We start from the raw sequence: 23,705 nt of genomic DNA, 5'->3' as shown, positions 1-23,705 counted from the left end.
AAGAAAAAAGTAAGTCAAAATTTACTAAAGGCTTATGAGCAACAAAAGATATATTTTGACAAGAAACATAAGCAAAAAACTTTCCACAATGGAGATAAAGTATTAATTTACTTTCCCTTTTGACGGGCAGGTGAATCATCACATGGACCGACTGGTACTGCGGACCGCCCACAATATTTTGACAACTAAATAATCTCTAAAGATTTCGCATGCCCAACACCTTCCGGGAGAGAGAACAGAACATCTCTATAGATAGAAAAAAAACATATTATGAGGGCGAAGAACACATGTAATACGGGATAATGAAGAACGCAGCAGAAAGGAAAACAAAAGAGAAGGATAGAAGAAAACAAAATAATAACATGATTGCTGCAGATACGAACCAGCGACACGCGCCCCACAACCTTCATATTTCAACAACACAAAAATAAAAGAAAGAAAAGAAAAAACATTGAACAGCAGAACACAAGGTATGTAACATAATAAGGCTAACTATTTGAAGTGACCAAATCCAGTACGTACCTTAGTATTTACATTGCAACATATTCCTTGTAGACCAAGGGCAAAGAGGATGACAATCACCCCTCTTCGGAACTTTTCCCACTAATTTAGAAATGTTCCTTAGGGCCCTTGGAATCAAAAACATAGTTGTTGGTCAACATATAAGTGCAACATCTGGGTCTTGGGGCCTTAAACCTTTAGCACCCGTGTATATTTACAGACATCGATAGGATCTCTTTAAATGACCATAGATCAGACCGTTAGTGCAACACTGGAAAAAGTTAACCTGAATAGATTTATAAGACTGCACGCTTTTAGCTTACGTTATGAAAGGACATTTCTGTGTACAGAGGAAACTAATTGAGAGATATTTAAGAAACTTTCCCCCTAAAAGCTTCCATTCTCGCGATTCTTTTAGTTATTATGTGGCAACCCTACAAACTACTTGAATAATAAAATGCATTTATGTGTCCCATTTCATGTTCATGTTCCACTGAAAATTTCATCATGATTCATCAAATAGCAGCAAATGAATTTTTTGATAGTTTTTACAGAGTTTATAATAATAGATTTTCATGAAAGTAGGGGTATGACTATGTCAATGTTCCGACCTTCACTGCAACACTGGAATACGTTATACCTCGATCGATGTGGAAGAGTGTGGGCTTTCAGTTTAAGTAGCGGACGAGGTATTTCTGCTTACAAAGGAAAAATACTTGAAGGATATTTAAGAAAATTTCCTTAAAAATATGCTTGTCATGATTCTTTTAGTTATTACGTGGGAACACTAAAAACTACGTGAACAATAAAATGTATTAATGTATTATGTTTTATTTTCAAGTCAAACTAAAACTTTTGTCTTGATCCATCAAAAAGCAGCAGAGGAAATATGTATTTTATAGTCTTCAAATTTTTCATAATAATTGATTTTCATGATAGTATAAGTATGATTTTGTGTTAATGTTCCATTTTGTTTTTCTATAGAGAACAAGTGATACAAATTATTCTAGTTGATTTTCTTCGTTATATTATGTCAGACTCCCAGTACCGAGGAATCCTTCAGGAAATTTTTATTGCTTGTTAGTCCGTGCTATATTATAAATAATTTCAAAGCAATAATTTTACTGTTTTGCGGTTAGATTATGTTCCTTGGAAAATACTTGGTGTTCTGCTATTCTACAATGGATACACTTCCAAAAATATCTGCTGATATGTGAAATTATGAAACAACTCTCGAAGTTATTGCGTAGGGCATATATTCCTATTACATGTGCACTAAGATAATCGCACGTAATATAGTACGTAATATGTAGATTTTTAAATGCCGTAATATTAATTAATTTGTTATATTCTTTGCGTTCTTGTCAGTCTGTAAGTTGATAATAATAGCACATGCGCCCTGAAATTAACGAGTTCTCAGTTATTCTGGAAACGAATGACAAACAAAAAGAAGCCAGGCAGACAGACGACAATTTCAACAAGAAAAAGATTATTGTTGTGAAAAATGGAAAATTCTGTGTAATACACTACGCAAAAAACGAAACTGACACGAGGACTACCAATGCCATAAAAATAAAACTTCCATAAGAATTTTCAAGCCAAAGTGATGCTGCAAGAGACTGACATTGCAAAACTGCACATCTTAACATCAAATTGCATTGAAATTCCTCCAGAATACGACTGAAACAAACACGGCCCATCCCTGAGACTACCAAAGTTTCATAATATTACCACGAGTGTTAAGTCAGTCTGCTGAATCATGTGTGGCGGAAAATTGTACACTCTTAATGGTTAATTCACCATCTTTGGAGCGTACTGCTATGCAGCAGTATCTAGGAGACATCCTGTTTCACGAGGAGCAGTGCGTATTTGGCCAGAAATAGAGCTAAAATTGGGATCACGAAAAAAGGAAAAGGGGTTTTGGTTAGTGAAACAGATTTACTGTTGCTACAAGCTGTTCTTAATCACCACCAACTGGTGTGAGTAGTGCAGAAATGATCGATCTGGATCATAAGAGAACTATCCAGGTCCCGCCTGAACCGAAGTACTCGATAGTCCAGTGTCACACGATACGCATGACCCACGTCCCGCCCGACCATGGAAAATGGAACACCCTGAAATGGGGGTGTATTCCTTCCCTTGTATGGCCACTTTCTAGGGGTGTACTCGTTTCCTTTTATGACTACTTTTCTCAACCCCTATTTTAACAAGCAGAAATTACACAGAGACTACTAACATAGCACATCCATAAAATATTTTCAAACCTTCTATTTAACACAGTACATATTACAGACGCCTATGTAGCATAGCAGAGCTAATAAAAGAGTTCAGCTGATTTTTAAAGCCTTATTTTAACATAGCAGAAATTACACAGAGACTAAGAACGCAACACTCCTATGTAACAGAGCAAGACTACAAACATAATAAGGGGTGTACTTGCTTTCTTGTAAGACCAATTTTTTCAACCCCTATTTTAACATAGCACATATTACATGAGACTATGTAACATAGCAGAGCTAATAAAAGAGTATAGCTTATTAGCAACCCCTATTTTAGCAAACATTCTATTCCCTTACATGAACCATTTTAGGGAGGTTTTCGTTCTCTTTCAAGAGCACCTTTCTCAAAACTTATTTTAATATAGCAGGAATTACATAAGACTATGTAACATAGCAGAGTTAATAAAGGAGTATGGCTTATTTTGCAACCCCTATGTTAACATGGCAGAAATTACATAAGACTACGAACATAGCAGAGCTCATATAAGAGTATGGCATATTTTGCATCCCTATTTTAACAGAGCAAAAATTACATAAGAGTATGTAACATAGCAAAGGCTACTAAGATAACTGACAATAATGGGGGTGTATTCGTTGTCTTTTATGAGCACATTTTTCAACCCCTATTTTAACATAGCAGAAAATACTCAATACAATAAACACATAATCCAATCAGATATTGCACAAATACTACGAACATAACAGAGCTGATAAAAGAGTATGGGCTATTTATAACCACTATTTAACATAGCACAGATTACACCCTATTTAATACAGCAGAGAATATGAATCAATAGCCAGGGTGTATTCGTTCACTTTTATGAGCACTTTTGACATAAGCAAATATGACATAACGCTATGAGCACAGAGACTACGAACGCATATTTTAGCAGCACTTCTATGTAACAAGAAAAGACTACTAACATAACGGAGAATAATGGGGTCTATTCGTTTCCTTTTATCAACCCATACGTAACATTGTATAGAATACATAACACTGTGAACTCAGAGACTAAGAACAGCACTCCTATGTAACATAGAGAAAGATTATAAACACACCTCTGACATACCGCAACCATTATATAGCATAATAGATATTACACAAGAAAGGCTACATAGCATTAGACTATGAGTAAATTTTCCAACCCTATTTAACATAGCAGAGATTTGACCATGTACAGTAAACTGTTTTATGACACATTTTTAGGGGTGTAGTCGTTCTCTTTTATGACCACTTTTTAAAACCTCTATTTTTACATAGGAGAAATTACACAGATACTACAAACACCTATCTTTGCAACCCTCAATGTATAAAAAAGTATGACCTATGTTTTAACCGCTATTTAATGTAGCACAGATTACCAAGCCTATATAATACAGCAGAGTATATGTGTATTAGTTCCCTTCAATCAACACCTATGCAACAAGCAGAAATTACACAAGCAATAATCTGGTACTCCATGTCCCAAAAGTTTAAACCATCGAGGCCAAAGTCAAAAATTTAAATTCGAATAGATCATAACATATTAAGGTGCTATTTCTACATTTAGTAACAGGTCATCAACTACAACATGTACAAAAGAGTAGTTTATATCAGGGTGAAAGGTCAAGTGTTTAAACCCTAATAACTTCTAAACGAAGCAACACATTGCGGTGCGGTTTCACATTTAGTAACACGTCATCAACTAATACATATTTAAATAGTACTGAACATCGAGGTCAAAGCTCAAATATTTAAACCTAAATAAATCGTAAACGGAGCCACGTACTGAGGCACTTTTTCCACATTTAGTCATCAACTACTGCATGTCCCTAAAGTACTGAATATCGATGTCAAAGTTCAAATAGTTAAACTCGAATAACTTGTAAACGAAGCAACGGATTGAGATATTGTTTCCACATTTAGTAATACGTCACCAACTAATACAAGTCTCAAAATTACTGACTATCGAGCTCAAAGATCAAATGTTTAATCCCTAATAACTCTTAAACGAAGCAACATATTGAGGTGCGGTTTCACATTTAGTAACAGTTCATCAATTACTACATGTCTCAGAAGTACTGACTATCGAGGCCAAAGGTCAAGTGTTTAAAGCTTAATAACTCGTAAACGAAGTAACATATTGAGGTGGTGTTTCCACAGTTAGCAATAGGTCATTAACTGCAACACGTTCCAAAAATACTGACCATACAAGTCACACGTCAAATATTTAAATCCAAATAACTCGCTAGCGGAGCAAGAAATTGAGGTGGTGCTTCCGCAGATATTAATAGGTCATGCACTGCTACATGTACCAAAAGTATTGACCATATATGTCAAAGTTCAAATATTTAAACCCCAATAACTCGCAAACGGCGCCTACTATTAAGGTGTTGCTTAATAGTAACAGGTCATTAGTAACAGGTCATTACTTATACATGCACCAAAAGTATTGACCATACAGGTTAAAGGTGAAATATTCTAAATGCGAATAACTCGCAAACGGAGTATCGTATTGAGGTCCTGTTTCCACATTTAGTAATAGGTCATCAACTACTACCTGTCCGGAAAGTACTGACCATCTAGTTCAAAGGTCAAATATTTAAATTCGAATAAATCGTGAACGGAGCAACATATTGAGGTGCTGTTTCCACATTGAGTGGTAGAATATACTCTTCCTTTGTTTTTTTCTAATTGGTACAAAAAGTAGAATATCAAAATTTATTTCTTCGTTTGAGTAGTACAAAATGTACATAAATACTGAGCTGTTTAAAATAGGGTTTCTCTGCTTTTTTAATTGTTAATACAAAATTAAAGAAGCCAACAAAATTTATTCATTCTGCATTTTTTTTTAGCTTAATACAAAATTGAATAGGTCACTCAAATTTAACCCTTCGCTTATTTGAATAGCACAAAAAGGTACAAAATGCTGAGCTAGTAAACATAGACCTTCTTTGCTTAAGCCACTAAACTTTATTCCTTCGTTTGTTTGAGTTAGTTAAAATGGTACAGCAATATTGAGCTAGTTAAAATGGACCTATTTCGTTTTTTTTCGTGGTTGGTACAAAACCAAATATTCTCCAAAATGTATTCCTTCGTTTAATTGATTAGTACAAAATGTTAATTCTTTCCTCTTTCTGCTTGCTACAAAACTGAATAGGTTACACAAATATATTCCTTCGTTTATTTGAGTATTGCAAAATGATATAAAATTTTGAGTTAGTTAAAATCGTTAGTACAAATTTATTCCTTTGTTTTTGTAAATACTAGAAAAAGTATAGACATTCTTTGCTACTTAAAATGGCATTTCTCGTTGATACAAAGTTGAATACACCACTCAAATTTATTGCTTCTTTTTTTTTGAGTAGCATAAAAAGTTATAACATGCTCAGCTAGTTAAAATGATAATTCTTCGACTTTCCTGGTCAGTACAAATTTATTCCTTTGTTTATGTCATTAGTGCAAAATGATAATTCTTTCCTTTTTGGCTTAGCACGAAACTAAATACTCCACCCAAATTTATTTCTTCTTTTATTTGAGCATTAGAAGAGGATATAAAATTCTGAGTTAGTTAAAATGGTCCTTCTTAGTTTTTTTCTTCTTGCTGCAAAATTGAAAAGCTCACTCAAAAATTACGCAACGTTTGTTTAAATAGTACAAAATGGTTTAGAACTTCTAAGCAGGTTAAAATGGTCCTTTTCCGCTTTTTCTAGTTAGGATAAATATATTCCTTTGTTTATTTAAATAGTACAAAATTGTATAAAATGCTGAGTATTTTAAACTGGCATTTCTCGTTATTATAGAAGTAGGACACCCAAATATGTTCTTTCGTTTATTTGAACAGTGCAATAGTTATACATAACGTCTGAGGTTTTTTAGCTTTTTCTGGTTAGTACAAATTTGTTTTTTTAATTTAGATGGTGCAAAATGGTTTAAAATACTCAACTAGTTCAAATGGCATTTCTTGTTGGTACAAAATTAGATAGACCACTCAAATATATTCCTTCGTTTGTTTAAATAGTAAAAAATGGTACAGAAACATTGAGCTAGGTAAAATGGCATAACTTTGCTTTCTTTCTAGTTAGTACAAAATAAATAGTCCATCCAAATTCATTTTTTCGTTTTCTGAATAGCAAAAAATGTTAATTCTTTCATTTTTCTGCAACTAAATACGTCACACAAATTTACTCATTCGTTTATTTGAGTATTACAAAATGATATAAAATTTTGAGTTAGTTAAAATGAAACGTCTTCGCTTTTTGTGGTTAGTACAAATTAATTCTATTGTTTTGTTTAAATAGCACAAAATGGTATAGACACTCTGAGCTACTTAAAATGTCATTTCTCATTGGTACAAAATTATTACTCCTTTGTTTATTTAAATAATACTCAGGTAGCTAAAATGGTCCTTCTTCGTTTTGTTTTCTCGTTGATACAAAAAAGTAGAACAACCATATTTATTCTTTCATTTTATTTGAGTAGCACAAAAGGTAGATAAATACTGAGTGCTTTTTCGCGCTTTTTTACTTAGTACTAATTATTAGCTTTGTTTTGTTTAAATATTATAAAACGATATAAAATAGTCAGGTAGTCAAAATGGCATTTCTGGTTCGTATAAAATGGAGTAGGTCAAATTTATCCCTTCGTTTATTTGAGTAGCAGAAAATGGTATAGGATACTCACCTAGTTAAAATGGTTCTTCTACACTTTTTCTAGTTGGTACAAATTTATTCCTTTCTTTATTTGCGCAAAACAAAAGTTATAAAATTCTCAGTTAGTTAAAATGACGTTTGTTTGATTTTCCTGTCAAGAATATAAAAATAAATAAACCACACAAATTTATTCATTCTTCATTTCTTCCGGTTGGCACAAATATTGAATAAGTCACACAAATTTGCCAGTCGCTGTCTGTACAAGTTATTAAGTGTTAAATATTTGACATTTGACATTGATGGTCAGTACTTTTTGTACTTGCAGTAGTTGCTGACTTATTACTAAATGTGGAAACGGGACCTAAATACGTTACTCCATTTTCGAGTTATTCTTTTTTTAATATTTGGCCTTTGAAATCGGTGGTCAATACTTTTGGGGCATGCAGTAGTTGATGACCTATTTCTAAATGTAGAAACAGCATCTGAATAAGTTGCTCCGTTTACGAGTTATTCTGGTTTAAATATTTGACCTTTGACCTCGATGGTCAGTACTTTTGAGACACGTAGCAGTTGATGACCTGTTACTAAATGTGGGAACAGCACCTCAATATTTTGCTTCCTGTACGAGTTATTAGGGGTTAAATATTTTAACTTTGACCTCGACAGTACTTTGGAGACATTTAGTAGCTGATGACCTGTTAGTAAATGTGGAAACTGCACCTCAATATGTTGCTTTGTTTGCGAGTTATTAGGGTTTAAACATTTGACCTTTGACCTCAATAGTTAGCACTTTTGGGCATGTAGCAGTTGGTAACGTATTAACAAATGTGGAATACACACCTGAATTTGTTTCTTTGTTTGCCAGTTATTAGGGCTTAAATTTTTGACTTCGGCCTCGATTGTCAGTACTTTTGGGACATGAAGTACCGTCATGTGGTTCGGATTCCACATTAATCAGTAGGTCCACGTCTCATATAGCCTTGCTGCTGAAAGGGACGCTAAACTAAAATCAACTCAACGATATGAAGTACCAGAGTAATCCTTGTGTAATTTCTGCTATGTTACGTAGGTGTTGGTAGAAGGGAACGAATACACGTATTCTCTGCTGTATTAGATAGGCTTTGTAATCTGTGCTACATTAAATAGTGGTTAAAAAATATTCCATACTCTTTTATACATAGAGGGTTGCAAAAGTAGGTGTTTGTAGTATCTGTGTAATTTCTCCTATGTAAAAATAGGGGTTTTAAAAAGTGGTCATAAAAGAGAACGACTACACCCCTAAAAATGTGTCATAAAACAGTTTACTGTACCTGGTCAAATCTCTGCTATGTTAAATAGGGTTGGAAAATGTACTCATAGTCTAATGCTATGTAGCCTTTCTTGTGTAATATCTACTATGTTATATAAGGGTTGCGGTATGTCAGAGGTGTGTTTATAATCTTTTTCTATGTTACATAGGAGTGCTGTTTGTAGTCTCTGTGTTTACAGTGTTATGTATTCTATGCTATGTTGCGTAGGGGGTTGATAAAAGGGAACGACTACATTTTTTTTTTTGAGGTGAGTAGGTGCAAGTAATACTTTATTTCTTTATTCAGAAGTTGAGGGGCATCAATTAGTGGAAAAGCATTCTTTGTAATATACCAAACGAGTATCAAGGAGTTTATTACAATCAGCCACTAGAGGGTTTCGCCCTCTCTCTTTGGCCTGGGATTTGTGATCATTATTTATTCTTTCTTTAATTTATAGGTGGTCAATGAGCTGTGAAAGAAATATACATAAACAATAATAATGATGATAACAACATATTAAACAAATGTTACAACAATAATATTAAACTAGTGAACAAAGGTGCACATACAAAACAATAACTTAGGTGTAATAACAGTGAGAATAAATAGTGCAGCAGCAAATATTGAGGAATATGCGGAGTATGGTTTAAATACATTATATTAGAAATTGAAAACTAATGGAAGGTGATGAATGAGGTGCTCTTGACGCCACAACACATTATAGTTATGTTACAATAGACAAATGCATGTTAATCTTCTGTCCTGGGGCGGCTCAGGACTGATGAGAGACATATGGAGAGCCCTTATTAGTGGTGTGGAGATACAGTGTTATAATGGAAAAAGATGAGGAATATGCTGGTGAATGAGATGATGATGGAAGAATTCGGCATGATGATGATCTGCTGGAATACTGCGAAGGTATATTGAAAGTAAGACGCGGAGTGGTGTATAATTGTATTTATATGGAGATTCTTGCTGTAAGTCTGTAAATAGTGTATCTAGAAAAATATCCTTCCGATCCTGGAGATTCTTGGCTATAAACTTTTGACGCAAGTGGGCGATGTGGTGAACGAGCGGAGGAAAGTCAATTTTGTCATAGAGATCAGTATTATGGTATGGGAGTTTGATCCGATATGCTAAGCGAATGGCGTGTCTCTCTAAAATCTCGAGTCTATTATAAAATTTCTGTGGGGCTGAACACCATGCTAGGTGACCAAAAGTGAGTACACTTCTCATGAAGGCTTTGTAGGTATTAAGCAGTAACTTAGAGTTTAAACCCCAGTTCTGACCAACAAGACGTCGCAGAAGTTGTAGTCTGTTTTTAGCCTTCGTAGCAAGTTTTTGAAGCTGGGGTGTCCATCGTAGTTTCTTGTCAAAGACGATACCTAAATAGGTGACTGTTTTGGAAGGATGAAGAATGTGTTCGCCTACCCGTATCTGCAATAAATTTGAGTTACGTCGAACTTTACTACGACACTTAGAGGGGAGAACAACTAGTGTCTGAGTTTTGTCTTCGTTAACTGACAATCGCCACTTGTCACACCAGTCAAGGAAAGCTGTAATCGTAGCCTGCAAATCTATGTTAATTTGTTGCATTGTTTTTCCTAATGTTAGGAAGGCTGTATCGTCAGCATATTGGAATAGATAAGTGTTCGGCGCTGGAGATGGCAAATCTGAAGCATATAAGATGTATAAAAGAGGCGATAAACTAGAGCCTTGCGGCACCCCTGTGTGTGGGAAGACCGGATGAGATAAGGACTTGTTTACGCTGACATAGGCAATACGGTTAAGTATGAATGAATATATTACTCGCATATATGAAAGAGGGAGACCCAACTTAATCAGTTTATAAAACAATCCGTAGTGCCAAATCCGGTCGAATGCCTTTTCAAGATCCATCAGTATAAGACAGGATGGAAGAGATTTATTATATTGATTAGTAAGGATCGTGGTTAAGCGTAATAGTTGGTCATTTATACTGTAATGAGGTCTAAATCCAGTCTGATGAAGTGGCAAGAGTTGACGTTCAGAGATATAGGGGTGTAAACGTAGTACTAGTATTTTTTCAAAGACTTTGCCCAGGGTGGAAGTAAGCTGGATGGGGCGATATGATTGTACAGAATCTGGCGGTTTGTTCGGTTTAAGAAACATGCAAACTTTTGAAACCTTCCAATCGGAAGGATAGTATCCAGTACGGAGTATAAAGGTATATACTGTGGCCAGAAAAATGAAGAAGTTTGCCGAACATTCTTTAAGAAGTCTATAAGATATTTGATCGAAGCCAGGAGCAGTGCTACGTTTGCGCTTAATAACGGAATGAATATCTCCAGAAGTGATGTCTCTAGTCAAAGGATTATTGATGTCTAAAGTGTGATGGACGGAAGGCTGTAGTAATTTGTTAATTGCTTCTTCTGAAACGTTGGGACTGCGGCGGTGAATGCTTGGAGGAGGCGTAAAGACTGTCTGCAGATGGGTGGCGAAAACGTCTGCTTTCTCTTTGTCTGTATGTAAAGGCTGGTCGTTATGTAGAAGAGGATAAGTGGAACTTACTTTCTGACCAGTTAGAAGATGAAACTTCTTCCAATATTTCGTCGGGTGTGATTCTGTATTCAGCTGATTGCAGGTTTTGCTCCAGTTAAGACGTTTGTGAGCAATAATATAATTATGTACCGTCCGTTGCCATCTACGGGCTTGTGTCAAATACTCTGGGTTTCGTGTTCTTTCGTATTCCCGAAAGTAATGTCGAGATTTACGAACGAGAGCCAAGTATTGTGGAGGTAACATTGGCTGATATGTCTTGCCGTGGTATTGAGGTATATGTTTGTCAGCGCTACTTGTTATAGCCTCTACAATGCTATGGACGGCGTTCTCAAGGTCTAATTGCGTTGTAGGTGGTGCTAAATTAGCAAGAGTGACATCTATATCAGAGCGATACTGATCCCAGTTAGCCTTGTCGTATATCTTGATGGTTCTTAAACTTGGTTCAGCTCGTTGTCTTTTATTGTTGACAAGCACTTTGATCGGAAGGTGGTCGCTACCTATACAATCAAGAATTTGTATGGTGCATTTATCGACAATTGAAGCCGTGCTAATAACAACGTCAGGTGTCGTCTGGCTGCTTGGACGCGTATGTTTTGGTAAATGATGAACATGTCCATGTAAATTAAGTGATATATGGTCGAGAAAAAGTTCTTTATCTCGGACAGAACGACTATGGATATTAATGTCAGCCAGTATTAATAGGTGGCGAAATTGCTGAAACAAATATGTGAAAAACTCAAGAGGAATGACATGACCGGGACGGACGTAGATTGTAGCCACAGTTAGTGCAAGATTTGGTAGGTAAACTGTTGTTACTAAGTGCTCTGGAAACTGGTAATGGAGTGCAATGGAGTGATCTCTATGAATGATTTTATGGCGTATTCCGATTGCGGCACCGCCTTGGGCTCGTGCATTATTGTCTGCATAGTCACAGCGAAGAAAGTTATAGCGAGGAAAGCGGATATATGTGGCTGGTTTGAGCGCGGTCTCATTCAGTAGAAAGATATCGACATTCTCCTCGAGCAGTAACTGTTCAAATAGTATACGGTGTGACGCTAAGGAGCGAATGTTCATAAAAAGAATTGTAAGAGCCATATTCACATACAACGTTATGGAGTTAGACTGCTGTGTCTTTGGGTACGATGTGAAAATGAACATAAGGTCCGGAGTAAGTAGCATACAGATTGACTTGAAAGATAGCTGATGCTGCTGCAATGACATGATCGAGAATAAGCTGACGTTGAAAAGGAAAGATATTTTGCAGTATAAGGGTAATGTATCGAAGAAAGTTTTCAACAATTAATGGAGATGTAATAGATTGCGATACAGGCACGGTTGAATCTGTGGTACGGAGCGGGACGGTCATCTCAGGATGATCCGGATTGGCTGGCGGTTTAGCTTTACATTTATAGCTATATGTTGGATGTTTATCACTTGAACAAGTAGAACATTGAGGAGGTTTTAATGTATTCGGACAGTCTTTGGTCTCATGATTGCCAGTACAGTATCCACATTTTGCAACATTTGGACATTTAGCAGTCACATGTTGATTGTATACTTGACACCGCTCGCACCGGACTGGAAGAGGTAGATTAGTACGAGATGGTTCTACTCTATGACGCTTTTTAAAGATAAACGCGCCCTCTTGTAACAAGGTATCAATGGCAGCTTGGGAAGTGGTCAGAACTCGTATCATGTATGTTGCTCCATTAGTATTTTTGATACGAATACATTTCGACACCTCAATTCCCTCAGCCTTTAATTCCTCAAGCACTTCTTCACCAGTTATTTCCGGTAGCACTCCTCTAATAACAACCGACATCATGGGTGTTCTGGGAGGTGGAGGATTTTGCTTGATTCTATCTGGAAGCTTCGATAATTGTGCAGCTTTTCCGAAAATTTCGTAACTCGCCTTATTACGAAGTGTTGTACCAAAATTTTCATCTTCGGACTTGATAATAACACCACCCCTGGTAAAGACAATCTGGTGAATACTGGCTCGTGGTAGGTATTTGATGATTTGGTTAAAGATATGTCGAGTGTTGCTATACTTGGGATCGAAATTGGTCAGAAGGAATGAATATAGCTTTGGTCGAGCAAGAGTGGCTGCATATGGGAACGACTACACACCATTATTCTCTCATATGTTGGTAGTCTTTGCTTGTTACATAGGAGTGCTGCTAAAGTATGCGTTCGTAGTCTCTGTGCACACAGTCTTATGTCATTTTTCCTGTGTTAAAATAGCGGTGGAAAAAAGTGCTTATAAAAGTAAACGAGTACACCCCCATTATTGTCTGTTATCTAAGTAGACTTTCCTATGTTACATAGCCTAATGTAGTTTTTGCTATATTAAAATAGGGATGCAAAATATGCCATACTCGTTTATTAGATCTGCTGTGTTCGTAGTCTTATGTAGTTTGTTCTACTTTAAAATAGGGGTTGAGAAAAGTGCTCTTAAAAGAGAAAGAGTGCAGCCCTAAAATTGGCTCATAAAGGAGAACGAAGTGTTATGTTAAAATAGGGGTTGGAAAAAGTGATCGTAAATGGGAACGAGTACACCCCTTATTATGTTTGTAGTCTTTGCTGTTACATAGGAGTGCGGCGTTCTTAGTCTCTGCGTAATTTCTGCTATGTTAAAATAGGGGTCTGCTATGTTAAAATAGGGGTCTGCCATTATCTTTTATTAGCTCTTTTATGTTACATAGTCTTATGTAATATGTGTTATATTAAATAGGCTATTGGAAAATGTGGTGTCGATCTGCTATGTTCGTAGTCTTATGTAATTGTCCTATGTTAAAATAGGGGTTGAAAAAAGTACTCATAAAGGAGAACGAATACACCCCTAAAAAGTGTTCATAAAAGGGAACGAATACCCCCTTATTGCGGGGTGTTCGATTTTCCATGGTGGGAAAGTACTTGGATCATGGCGTATCGTGTGACACTGAACTATCGAGTACTTCGGATCAGGCGCGACCTGGTTTGTTCTCTTACGTTCCAGTTCGATCATTTCTCCACTACTAATGTGAGTTCCTTCGTGGGCGCCCACGGCGGCAGTGCTACGTTCCAGGAGCTCAGATTTACCTAAACTCTCATGCAGTATATATTTAACCTTTTAACTGGAAGTGATATGCAAATCCTCCGAAATTATCACATGAAATTTGGGAGAACACAAATGAATCTTTTATGACTGATGTCTGGAGGTCATCACCGCTTTCGGCTACACAATCATACAATGTTGTTTATAATTTAATATTTGTGAATATGAAAATCAGTGGCACGTACGGTTCATCAGAATTATTAATTCTGTTCTGCTTCTGAGATATCTGACGGTTATATCTAGGAGCATGTTTTTTGGCATTAACCATGGTACACCTGAAGCAGCTGAACAAACATCTTGCGTTAAAACTTTGGCGACACGGGATTTCCGAAGACCTGAGCCTGTATTACTTGCAGCTAAAAGGATAGATATAAAAGAAATGAGATCGAGTAAGTCTAAGCTCTTGGCATGTAGCAATTTTGACGTGGGCAACCACGATAGATGTGACGCTTGTTCATAGTGAACTAAAAACGTCTTAGTAACAATAAAACTGCTTCACTAACTAAAACACTTACTGACATACCTGCACGGACTGTGCCTTCAATGAATTTATCTTTAGGTATGTTTCTTCCATGAAGAAATTCAGCTCGACAATCTGGCAAAAGTTGTTCTACCCCATTTAGGCTGCTATGAAATTCACTTCTTGAATTAGTAACAGTAGTGATTCGTCTTCCTATCGAATAGGTGTTCCTTTAATGACACGTTCAGCTATTCTAGTGACATATGTCACTAGAGTTTCCCATAAAACACCCTTACCCTTTTTTCGCGATCCCAATTTTAGCTCTATTTCTGGCCAAATACGCACTGCTTCTCGTAAAACAGGATGTCCCCTACATACTACTGTATAGCAGTACGCTCCAAAGATGGTGAATTAACCATTAAGAGTGTACAATTATACGCCATACATGATTCAGCAGACTGACTTAACACTCGTGGTAATATTATGAAACTTTGGTAGACTCAGGGATGGGCCGTGTTTGTTTCAGTTGTATTCTGGAGGAATTTCAATGCAATTTGATGTTAAGCTGTGTAGTTTTGCAGTGTCAGTCTCTTGCGGCATTACTTTGGCTTGAAAGTTCTTATGGAAGTTTTATTTTTATGGCATTGGTAGTCCTCGTGTCGGTTTCGTTTTATGCGTAGTGTATTACACAGAATTTTCCATTTTTCACAGCAATAATCCTTTTTCTTGTTGCAATTGTAGTCTGTCTGCTTGGCTTCTCTTGGTTTGTCATTCTTTTTTCAGAATAACTGAGAACTCGTGGATTTAAGGGAAATGTGCTACTATCATCAACTTACAGACAGACAAGAACACAAAGAATATAACACATTATTTAATATTACGGCAATTAAAAAACTACATATTAAATACTATATTAAGTGCGATTATCTGTGTGCACATGTAATAAGAATACGTGCCATACGCAATAACTTCGCGAGTTGTTTGATAACTTCACATATCAGCAGACATGTTTGGAAGTGTATTCATTGCAGAATTGCAGAACAGGTATTTTCAAAGGAACACAATGTAACCGCAAAACAGTAAAATTATTGCTTTTATTTTTTTCTATTATATCATTGACGTACAAACTATAAAACCTTCCTGGGGGATTTCTCAGTACTGGGAATCTGTCATAATATAACGAATGAGAAAATCAACTAGATTAATTTGTATCACTTGTTTTCTACAGAAAAATAAAATTGAACATTGACACAAGGTCATACTCATACCTCCATGAAAATCGATTATTATGAAAATTTTGAAGACTTTAAAATACATATTTCCTCTCCTGCTATTTGATGGATCAAGACGAAAGTTTAGTTTAAGTTGAACATAAGTTAGGACATACAAATACATTTTATTATTCACGTAGTTTGCAGTGCTGCCACGTAATAACTGTATATTAACACAAAGTCATACTTGTACTTCCATGAAAATCCATTATTATGAACCCTGTGAAAACTATAAAATACATATCTCCTCTGTTGCTATTTGATGGACAATGGCGAAATTTTCAGTTTAATTTAAACATAAAACAGAACACCTAAATCCCTTTTATTATTCATGTAGTTTGCAGTGTTGCCACGTAATAACTAAAATAATCGCGAGAAGGGTCTGTTTTAGGGAAATTTTCTTAAATATCCCTAGCGTTTTTCCTTTGTAAGCGGAAATGTCTCGTCCGTTACGTAAACTGAAAGTCTACATTCTTCCAAATGGATCGAGGTATAACTTGTTGCAGTGTTGCACTGACGGTCGGAACATTGACATAAAGTCATACTCTTACTTTCATGAAAATCTATTATTATGAACTATGTGAAAATTATAAGAAAAATTTCCTTTGCTACTATTTGAGGGATCAAGATGAAATTTTCAGTGTAAGTTGAAGATGAAATGAGACAGATGAACACATTTTATTGTTCACGTAGTTTGAAGTGTTGCCACATAATAACTAAAAGAATCGCGAAAAGGGACATTTTAGAGGAAGTTTTCTTAAATATCCCTGAATTAGTTTTCCTCTGTACACAGAAGTGCCCCATTCATAACGTAAACTGAAAGCTTGCAGTCTTATAAATCGATCAAGGTAAAACTTTTTCCAGTGTTGCACTAACGGTCTGATCTACGGTCATTTAAAAAGATCCCATCGATGCCTGTAAATATACACGGGTGCTAGGGGGTTAAGGGCCCCAGGACCCACGTGTTACACTTATATGTTGACCAACAACTATTTATTTATTCTAAGAACCCCAGGGAACATTTCTAATATAGTGGCAAATGTTGCCTACTGGGGGAATTATCGCCCCCATGGCCATTGGTCTATTGTCTTTCTTTCTCTCTTATAATTCCTCACCTCACTGCATTCTGTCATTTAGACTGCCTGTATACGTAAAATTTCATTCAATGCACAAAATTGTAAGCCAGCATCTTTCTTTCCGCCTCGAACGAATGAACTTCACAAGGCCAGCGACATTTTTTTTTCGCTTCTCCGCTGCGAATCACATAACTGTCACTAACATATTAACCTACATATACAGAGTGTTCAGAAAATCAGGATTTTCAATTGAGGGACTTTTTTCCGGAATGAGTGCGTTTTTCATAGCAATGACTTTAACCATTATATAAGTATGTTCCGTCATCCATTTTCCGTCATCCACTAGTAACACCTAGACTGATATTATAAAACTTTTCTATAATAGCACCATATGACATGCGAACTTCACAATATATATTATGGACATTACCATCAGTGACGTAGTGATATCTATTAATTATAACCACCAGAGCGTCAACAGCCTCTCCTTTGAGGGAGATGAAGTAATGTATACGAATCCTGCTTAAGTCAGAGGACAAACTGTTAGTTCTTCAACTTCAACTTTATTTTTTTGTGTGTGATAGTGTTCTGTACAGTGTTCTGTAAGGGACCAGTGCTTTTAACTTTGATTTTGTGTTAAAGTGCTTCAGTGCATTTTCTAGTGTATACTGCAACCAATATGCAGATTCCCAATAGTGGCAAAAATAATCCTGTGGCTTATTTTTATTCTACGCCAAGAGCACGGGGGTGTAAGGTTCCGCATGTCTTCATATCATGCGGTAACCATATGTGTACTACACGTGTTGACAGTAAACAAATACAACGCAGACGACACTATCGAAGAGGAGTCGCCCACAAGCGCAGCAGTCGGCACGACGAAGATCACCGAAGGTAGCCCACAGTTTAGGATAAAACACGCCTCAACAAGCATCAATCTATGCAAGTTGATCAAACCACCTAAAGCCCTAAGGCGCCCGGCCATTGGGTTTACCTTACCCTCTCACGACGCTTGGTCGATTGGGAGATACCTATCCTTAAGCCCTTAGACACTCGGTCATTGGATTCCCGAGAGAGACACCTAATCACACAAACTTATCCTCTCTCATGACGCCCTGTCAAAGAGAGTAACCTAACCTACAAAGCCCTAAGACGGTCGGTCATTGGGTACCTTTCATATCTTACCTAAAATATTAGAGGGAGTACTTATTGTAATACATTTCTGTATTTAAGAAGATCTTATTATACTAAAAGGTGATGGGAAAGTTCAAATTCCCGTGTACAGTAATTGCTCTACCTTACATAAACTGAGAGAATTTTACAATATACAGTAAAACATATGTATGGGGTACATTTGTACACCCCTTGGGTATCTGAAATTTAAGATAAAATCATGCAACAAATCTTGTAAGATTTGGCATTAATTGTAAAATATCGTTGACATAAAACATTACGCCAATTCTTCAAGCAAGTACACAGAGATCTAGAAATAGTAACATCTTTTAGCTCTGAAAACTGTATGGATATAGGAATAAAAAATGTAAGTCAGTAGATCGCTAAAACAGAAAATAGCAAACATCGAAGGATTTCCAAATTATGAACAGCACAAAATAGAATACTAAAAACGAGAGCACTACAGGTACCTAGAAAGGACGAAGCTTTAAGGCATAGAACAGAATGCATTGCAGAACGTTTTACAGTCAAGACTCAAGGTGATGCTTAGTACGCAGCTTACTAATTCTAGCAAATTTAAAACCATCAACACATTTGCAGTATCCCTAATTATATTTTCTTTTATGTTAACCAAATGGACAGAGGATGATTTGATTAGTTTAACATAAATAATAAGGACTTTAATGACAGAATTCTGAACGTGGACTGAAAGTATTTGAAAACAAGATCCTGAGACGAACATTTGAGACGAAGAGGAACGGGAATGTTGAATGGTGGAAACTTCATAACGATGTACTACATAATATATACTGTTTAGCGAACATTGTTAGGGTCAAGTCTATTAGCCCCAGGTTGCAGGTCATGCAGCTAAGATGGAAGAAAGTAGGAACGCTTTCAAAATCTTAACTGGATGACCAATTGGAAAATGACCATTACGAAAATCTAGACGCAGACGGGTGGACAATATTAAGATGAATCTCGCAGAAATAGGAATACAAAGTAGAAACTGGATCTATTAGGCTAAGGATAGAAGTTAGTGGAGAGCTTTTGTGAGCGCGGCATTGAACCTCCGAGTTCCATGGTCCATAGAGTTACTTTTGAATGATATAAACCAAAAGCTACAATAAAGAAAGTGACAAGCCCCACAAAAGAATAATGCATTGGTTTCAGAGATATTTCAAAACTCCACCAAGAACAGACTGAAAGTATCCATCAATATTTCTCCAACAGAAAAGTAACCAACGATCTATTTCACGTAATATGTGATAGAAACATGATAGCTACACAACCTTATCTAGCCGTGACAGAGATGACCACAAATTATGAATCAAATGAACGAAACCATAGCAAAAGATCTTCGAGGAAATTGTACGTTTCAGCTAGAAGAAAATAATACAGATAAGATACAATCAAATATCTGGTCTAAGGAAATATAAATCTTTTTCACAACAACAGGCCAAAAATAGTTCCCGTTCATGACGGATTGATTGCAACTTGTAATTGTAGAAATGTGAGAATGAAATTACTTGAAATTGTGTAGGAACAGAGCAGAAGAAAAAAATAAATAATTGTATATAATGAACATATGTTTGTTTAGCTTTATAAAATTAATTCAGTTCTTAATTATGTAATGACTTAGTTTCGATTATGCCATGACTTGTAGTTAGTTCTTAATGTTCATTAAATTGCACGAAGTGCTTATATTATGTTGCGTCGCGTATATCATTTGAGCTATTGTGGGCATGGTAAAAGTGAAAATAGGAAAAAATAGGAAAAAAAACATAAAATTTAGAGACCTGTTATGTGGTCAGAAAGTTGTTTAAATATGAAGAACTCTGCCAATAATTTGCACTTGCCAGAGACGGCCGTCAGGCGTCAGTAAGTTTAAACTGGTTTAAACCGAGAAGCACCAATAATAATAATAGTAATAGTATCCGAACGCACGTAAATTATATAATGGTTTTGAATTCCATACTGATCCGGCACTGTGGAATTGGTCCTTAGCTGATGTGTAAATGACAGTGGAATAGTACTAAAGGTCTCTCGGAGAGACCAAAAATTCTTTTATTTCCTTCACGCAGCCCTTAGTTGTTAACTAAGAATTATGAAAGAGACAAATATTATTACTTAATTGATTTGAGTAATACACATAAAGTTTATTTTTCTTTCAGGAAAACAATGAAGTTTTGTTCTGCTGACTCGTTTCCAGTATCTATTCCTAATACTTATTTGGAAATATTCCAGCAAAAGACTTGTTCAACTAAAGACACTGCAAACGTCACAATAGAAACCATAGTGGACTACAGACGCTAAGAATCATTAAAACATGTTAATATCTTACATGTAATAGAATTATTAGTGTTATAAATAAATTGAATTACTCCTACAGAAACTGGTCGATTTTCTATCTATCAATATCCCAACATAAAAAAATAGAAAATGATAGAAACAAAATATTTAAAAACATAAGTGAATAGTATATATAATACAAGTTTCAGCGTAATTTTTTTGCTCATTTTTGGAACCAGATTTTTGAATGTAAATACTCATGAAAAGCAGTACTTCTGCTCATAGTTTCAGATTTTGAAAATTGTAACATATCAATTTGATCGTGGATTTAATCAAATATAACTTTATATCATTTAACTCAGCGTTTCCAAACCGGTGTGCCGCGGCACACTGGTGTGCCGTGAATGGGCCGCTGGTGTGCCGCGAGGAATCGAAACAAAATTATTAATTTTTTAGCAATCAAATTGCAAAACGTAGGGAAAAATGTGTATTTGTATTTCACATTACTATGAACCTCTACTATGAATATACAATTTTAAGTTTCATACCGGGTTACTGTTCTGTACATATCTAATGTTGAAAAAAGTATTTGTTATCATTGTTATGACCATTATTTCTTCTTTATTGTTGCAGACTATTTCGTAACTTGAAAATTTAAAATATCGTTAACTTTTCACAAATTACCTACATTTGTGCTTTAAAAGTAAAAGAGATTTGTTTATTCGTTCGTTATTTAGTGATCTTCCTTCTTAGTAAAAGGTTGGATACAGTTTTAAAAAAAAAGAAAGCGTAGTTCTAAAAACCTCTGTCCAATATTTCATTGCCATTGTTTTCTATTTTTAAATTAGAGTGAAAAATAAGCATAATGATTTGCCACGGGGAAATCCCAGTGATAGAGCTTTCTTCTCTGTGAGAAGGAGGTCAATAATCACAGAAAAAATACCACTGTGTTTAATATTTACAAATAATAATATCTATAAGTATGCCGCGAGAATCCAAGTAACACCCGTAGTGTGCGGCAAGTTGGAAAAGGTTGGGAAACGCTGATTTAACTATAAAGTTCCTACATCTAAACGTAATCCTAAACATACATATTTAACTAAATTCTTATATTTTCTGTTTTATTTTTCTCTTCTTTCTCTTACAATCTTCTTCTAGTTCTTTAAATTTCGTTATTAGATTGTTTTTAAACTTACATTAAAATCTCGTTAAATCATTTTATGTACCTCAACTTCTAATACATATCTTTTTCAACGTAGGACTTGACGCTAATTTCTTTTCTGCTACTTAATATACAGATAGATTATGCATTTTACTTCGAATTGTATTCTGTGTTTTGTATAATTCTGCATCTTCTAAGACTCAGTCCTCGTAATACCAGAAAGATATAGGAAACTATTAGGTAGGTGTATGACATTCAGGCTCACAAGTGCCAGATCAGTGCAACATTGGGTATCTGAGTAGATTCGAATACCCAATTTCTCGATTTGTTGTCTCATGCGATCAGGTAACCACTGCAATGCAAGTCGTCTTGTTTTGAAAATAACATCTGTCGTCTATTTGTTAGAAGATTCCTCTCTAGGCAATACAAAAAGAGACAACATATAAGATATATTTGATTCAATACACAACTAAGACAATGAAAACGTGAGGAGGAAATAGGAATCTAGAAATATAAACTTTTAAGAGTGTCCTATACAGGCGCATCTCGTATGACTAAATAACCAATATAAAAATTAATTTTCCTCTTTCTTTTCATACTATATAGACGTTCTTATTCTTCTCTATAGGATATAGGGAACTGTTTTACTTGAAAGTATTTCGCTCTACCGTTGAGCAAAATAAAAGTTGTGTACTACAACTAAAACATATGCTCTTGTTGTATAGGTTGTAAGCATTAATGTACACCCTGCATAGGTTACAAAAATCAACAAGTGATATATTTTGTATTTGACGATTATTTTTATTATAGTGCTTTAGTTTGCTTCAAGAAATAAATATCCAGTTTCCGGGAAAGTAACATCAAACTATCAAATAATGGGTAATTCACTTCTTATGAATCCAGAGTTGATGTCAGATGCTCAGACATCAACTCAATATCAGTTTTTCCCTTTTTCTTCTGAACCTATTAGTTGCATACTTAAACCAGGCCCGTAAGCAGACTTATAGGCTTTATTCGGCATGAATCGTTTCGGATAGGGCTCTAAATATTTTCACTAAACCAGATTAAAGAATACATATTTGTGATTGACAGAATACAAATTGTCTTCAAATCTAATTATAATTCGATTTACTAATATGGTTATGGAATGATTATCACAATAAAGTTGTAAAAATGGTATGAAGAACATAAGGAAGTACGGCAGGTACAAATTGATGACTCTTACAATGTAAAAAAATCAAACGTAAATTTAATATAGAAATGGTTGCAATGTATTTATTAATTTCCTGTGTAAGGCAACTTCTACTCCTAATTGTAAATCAAAGTACGCCTATCATTGTAAAGTATTTGATCTTCAAGGTATATTTTCACACTGAATCTAGTAAAAATACATCGTACAATATAAGTTTTTTTTACTCTGAAAGATATATGTTGTTTCGTCAAGAGTGTAAATTGATTTACGTATAGATTTCGCAAACAGATTGCCAGCGTCTTCGTATGTAATTTTACATATATAATGCATGTAAATATACACGCATGTCTGTAAATTTACAATAATTGATCTCTGAAATAATTACAAAATACATGTTGAAATTTTTATACACTCTATCGAACCAGATAAAAAATAATGTGCACGCCTGTGAGAAGATTATCCAATACTTTATAAATACTTTACGTTATTAATTCTGACGAGTGAACATTTCCATAAAAGCTGAAACCACATTCATTCAAAACGAATATATCTCCTTCTATCCGTTCCCGATATAGTGCATATCCAGAAACATAGTCACATATAATCTGTGATTTGCAAGGCTGTAGAATTACGTTATGAACGTCATTGAGCTTTATAAACTAAAAAATATAAAACTTTCATGTACAACATGAACTTTTATTTATTATAAAATACATGGGGTATTATTTACTAATTCCTTTGTAAAT

At 35.3% G+C, this 23,705-nt stretch overlaps 1 protein-coding gene across 1 annotated transcript in view; it reads left to right on the top strand.

Moving 5' to 3' along the window:
* The window catches only part of LOC145669127 (inactive pancreatic lipase-related protein 1-like), a 265,962-nt gene extending 245,260 nt beyond the window's left edge, over positions 1 to 20,702 (top strand). The window contains exon 12 of the mRNA XM_081737472.1: positions 20,488 to 20,702. Within this exon, the coding sequence (XP_081593598.1) occupies positions 20,488 to 20,629 (142 nt within the window). The 3' untranslated portion in view covers positions 20,630 to 20,702. The remainder of the gene's footprint in view (positions 1 to 20,487) is intronic.
* Positions 20,703 to 23,705: the final 3,003 nt, after the last annotated feature.

Source organism: Thermobia domestica, chromosome 13, assembly GCF_964235325.1.
Source record: "Thermobia domestica chromosome 13, izTheDome1.hap1.1, whole genome shotgun sequence".
In the NCBI taxonomy this organism is placed as follows: domain Eukaryota; kingdom Metazoa; phylum Arthropoda; class Insecta; order Zygentoma; family Lepismatidae; genus Thermobia; species Thermobia domestica.
This window is presented reverse-complemented; position numbering and strand designations above follow the sequence as displayed.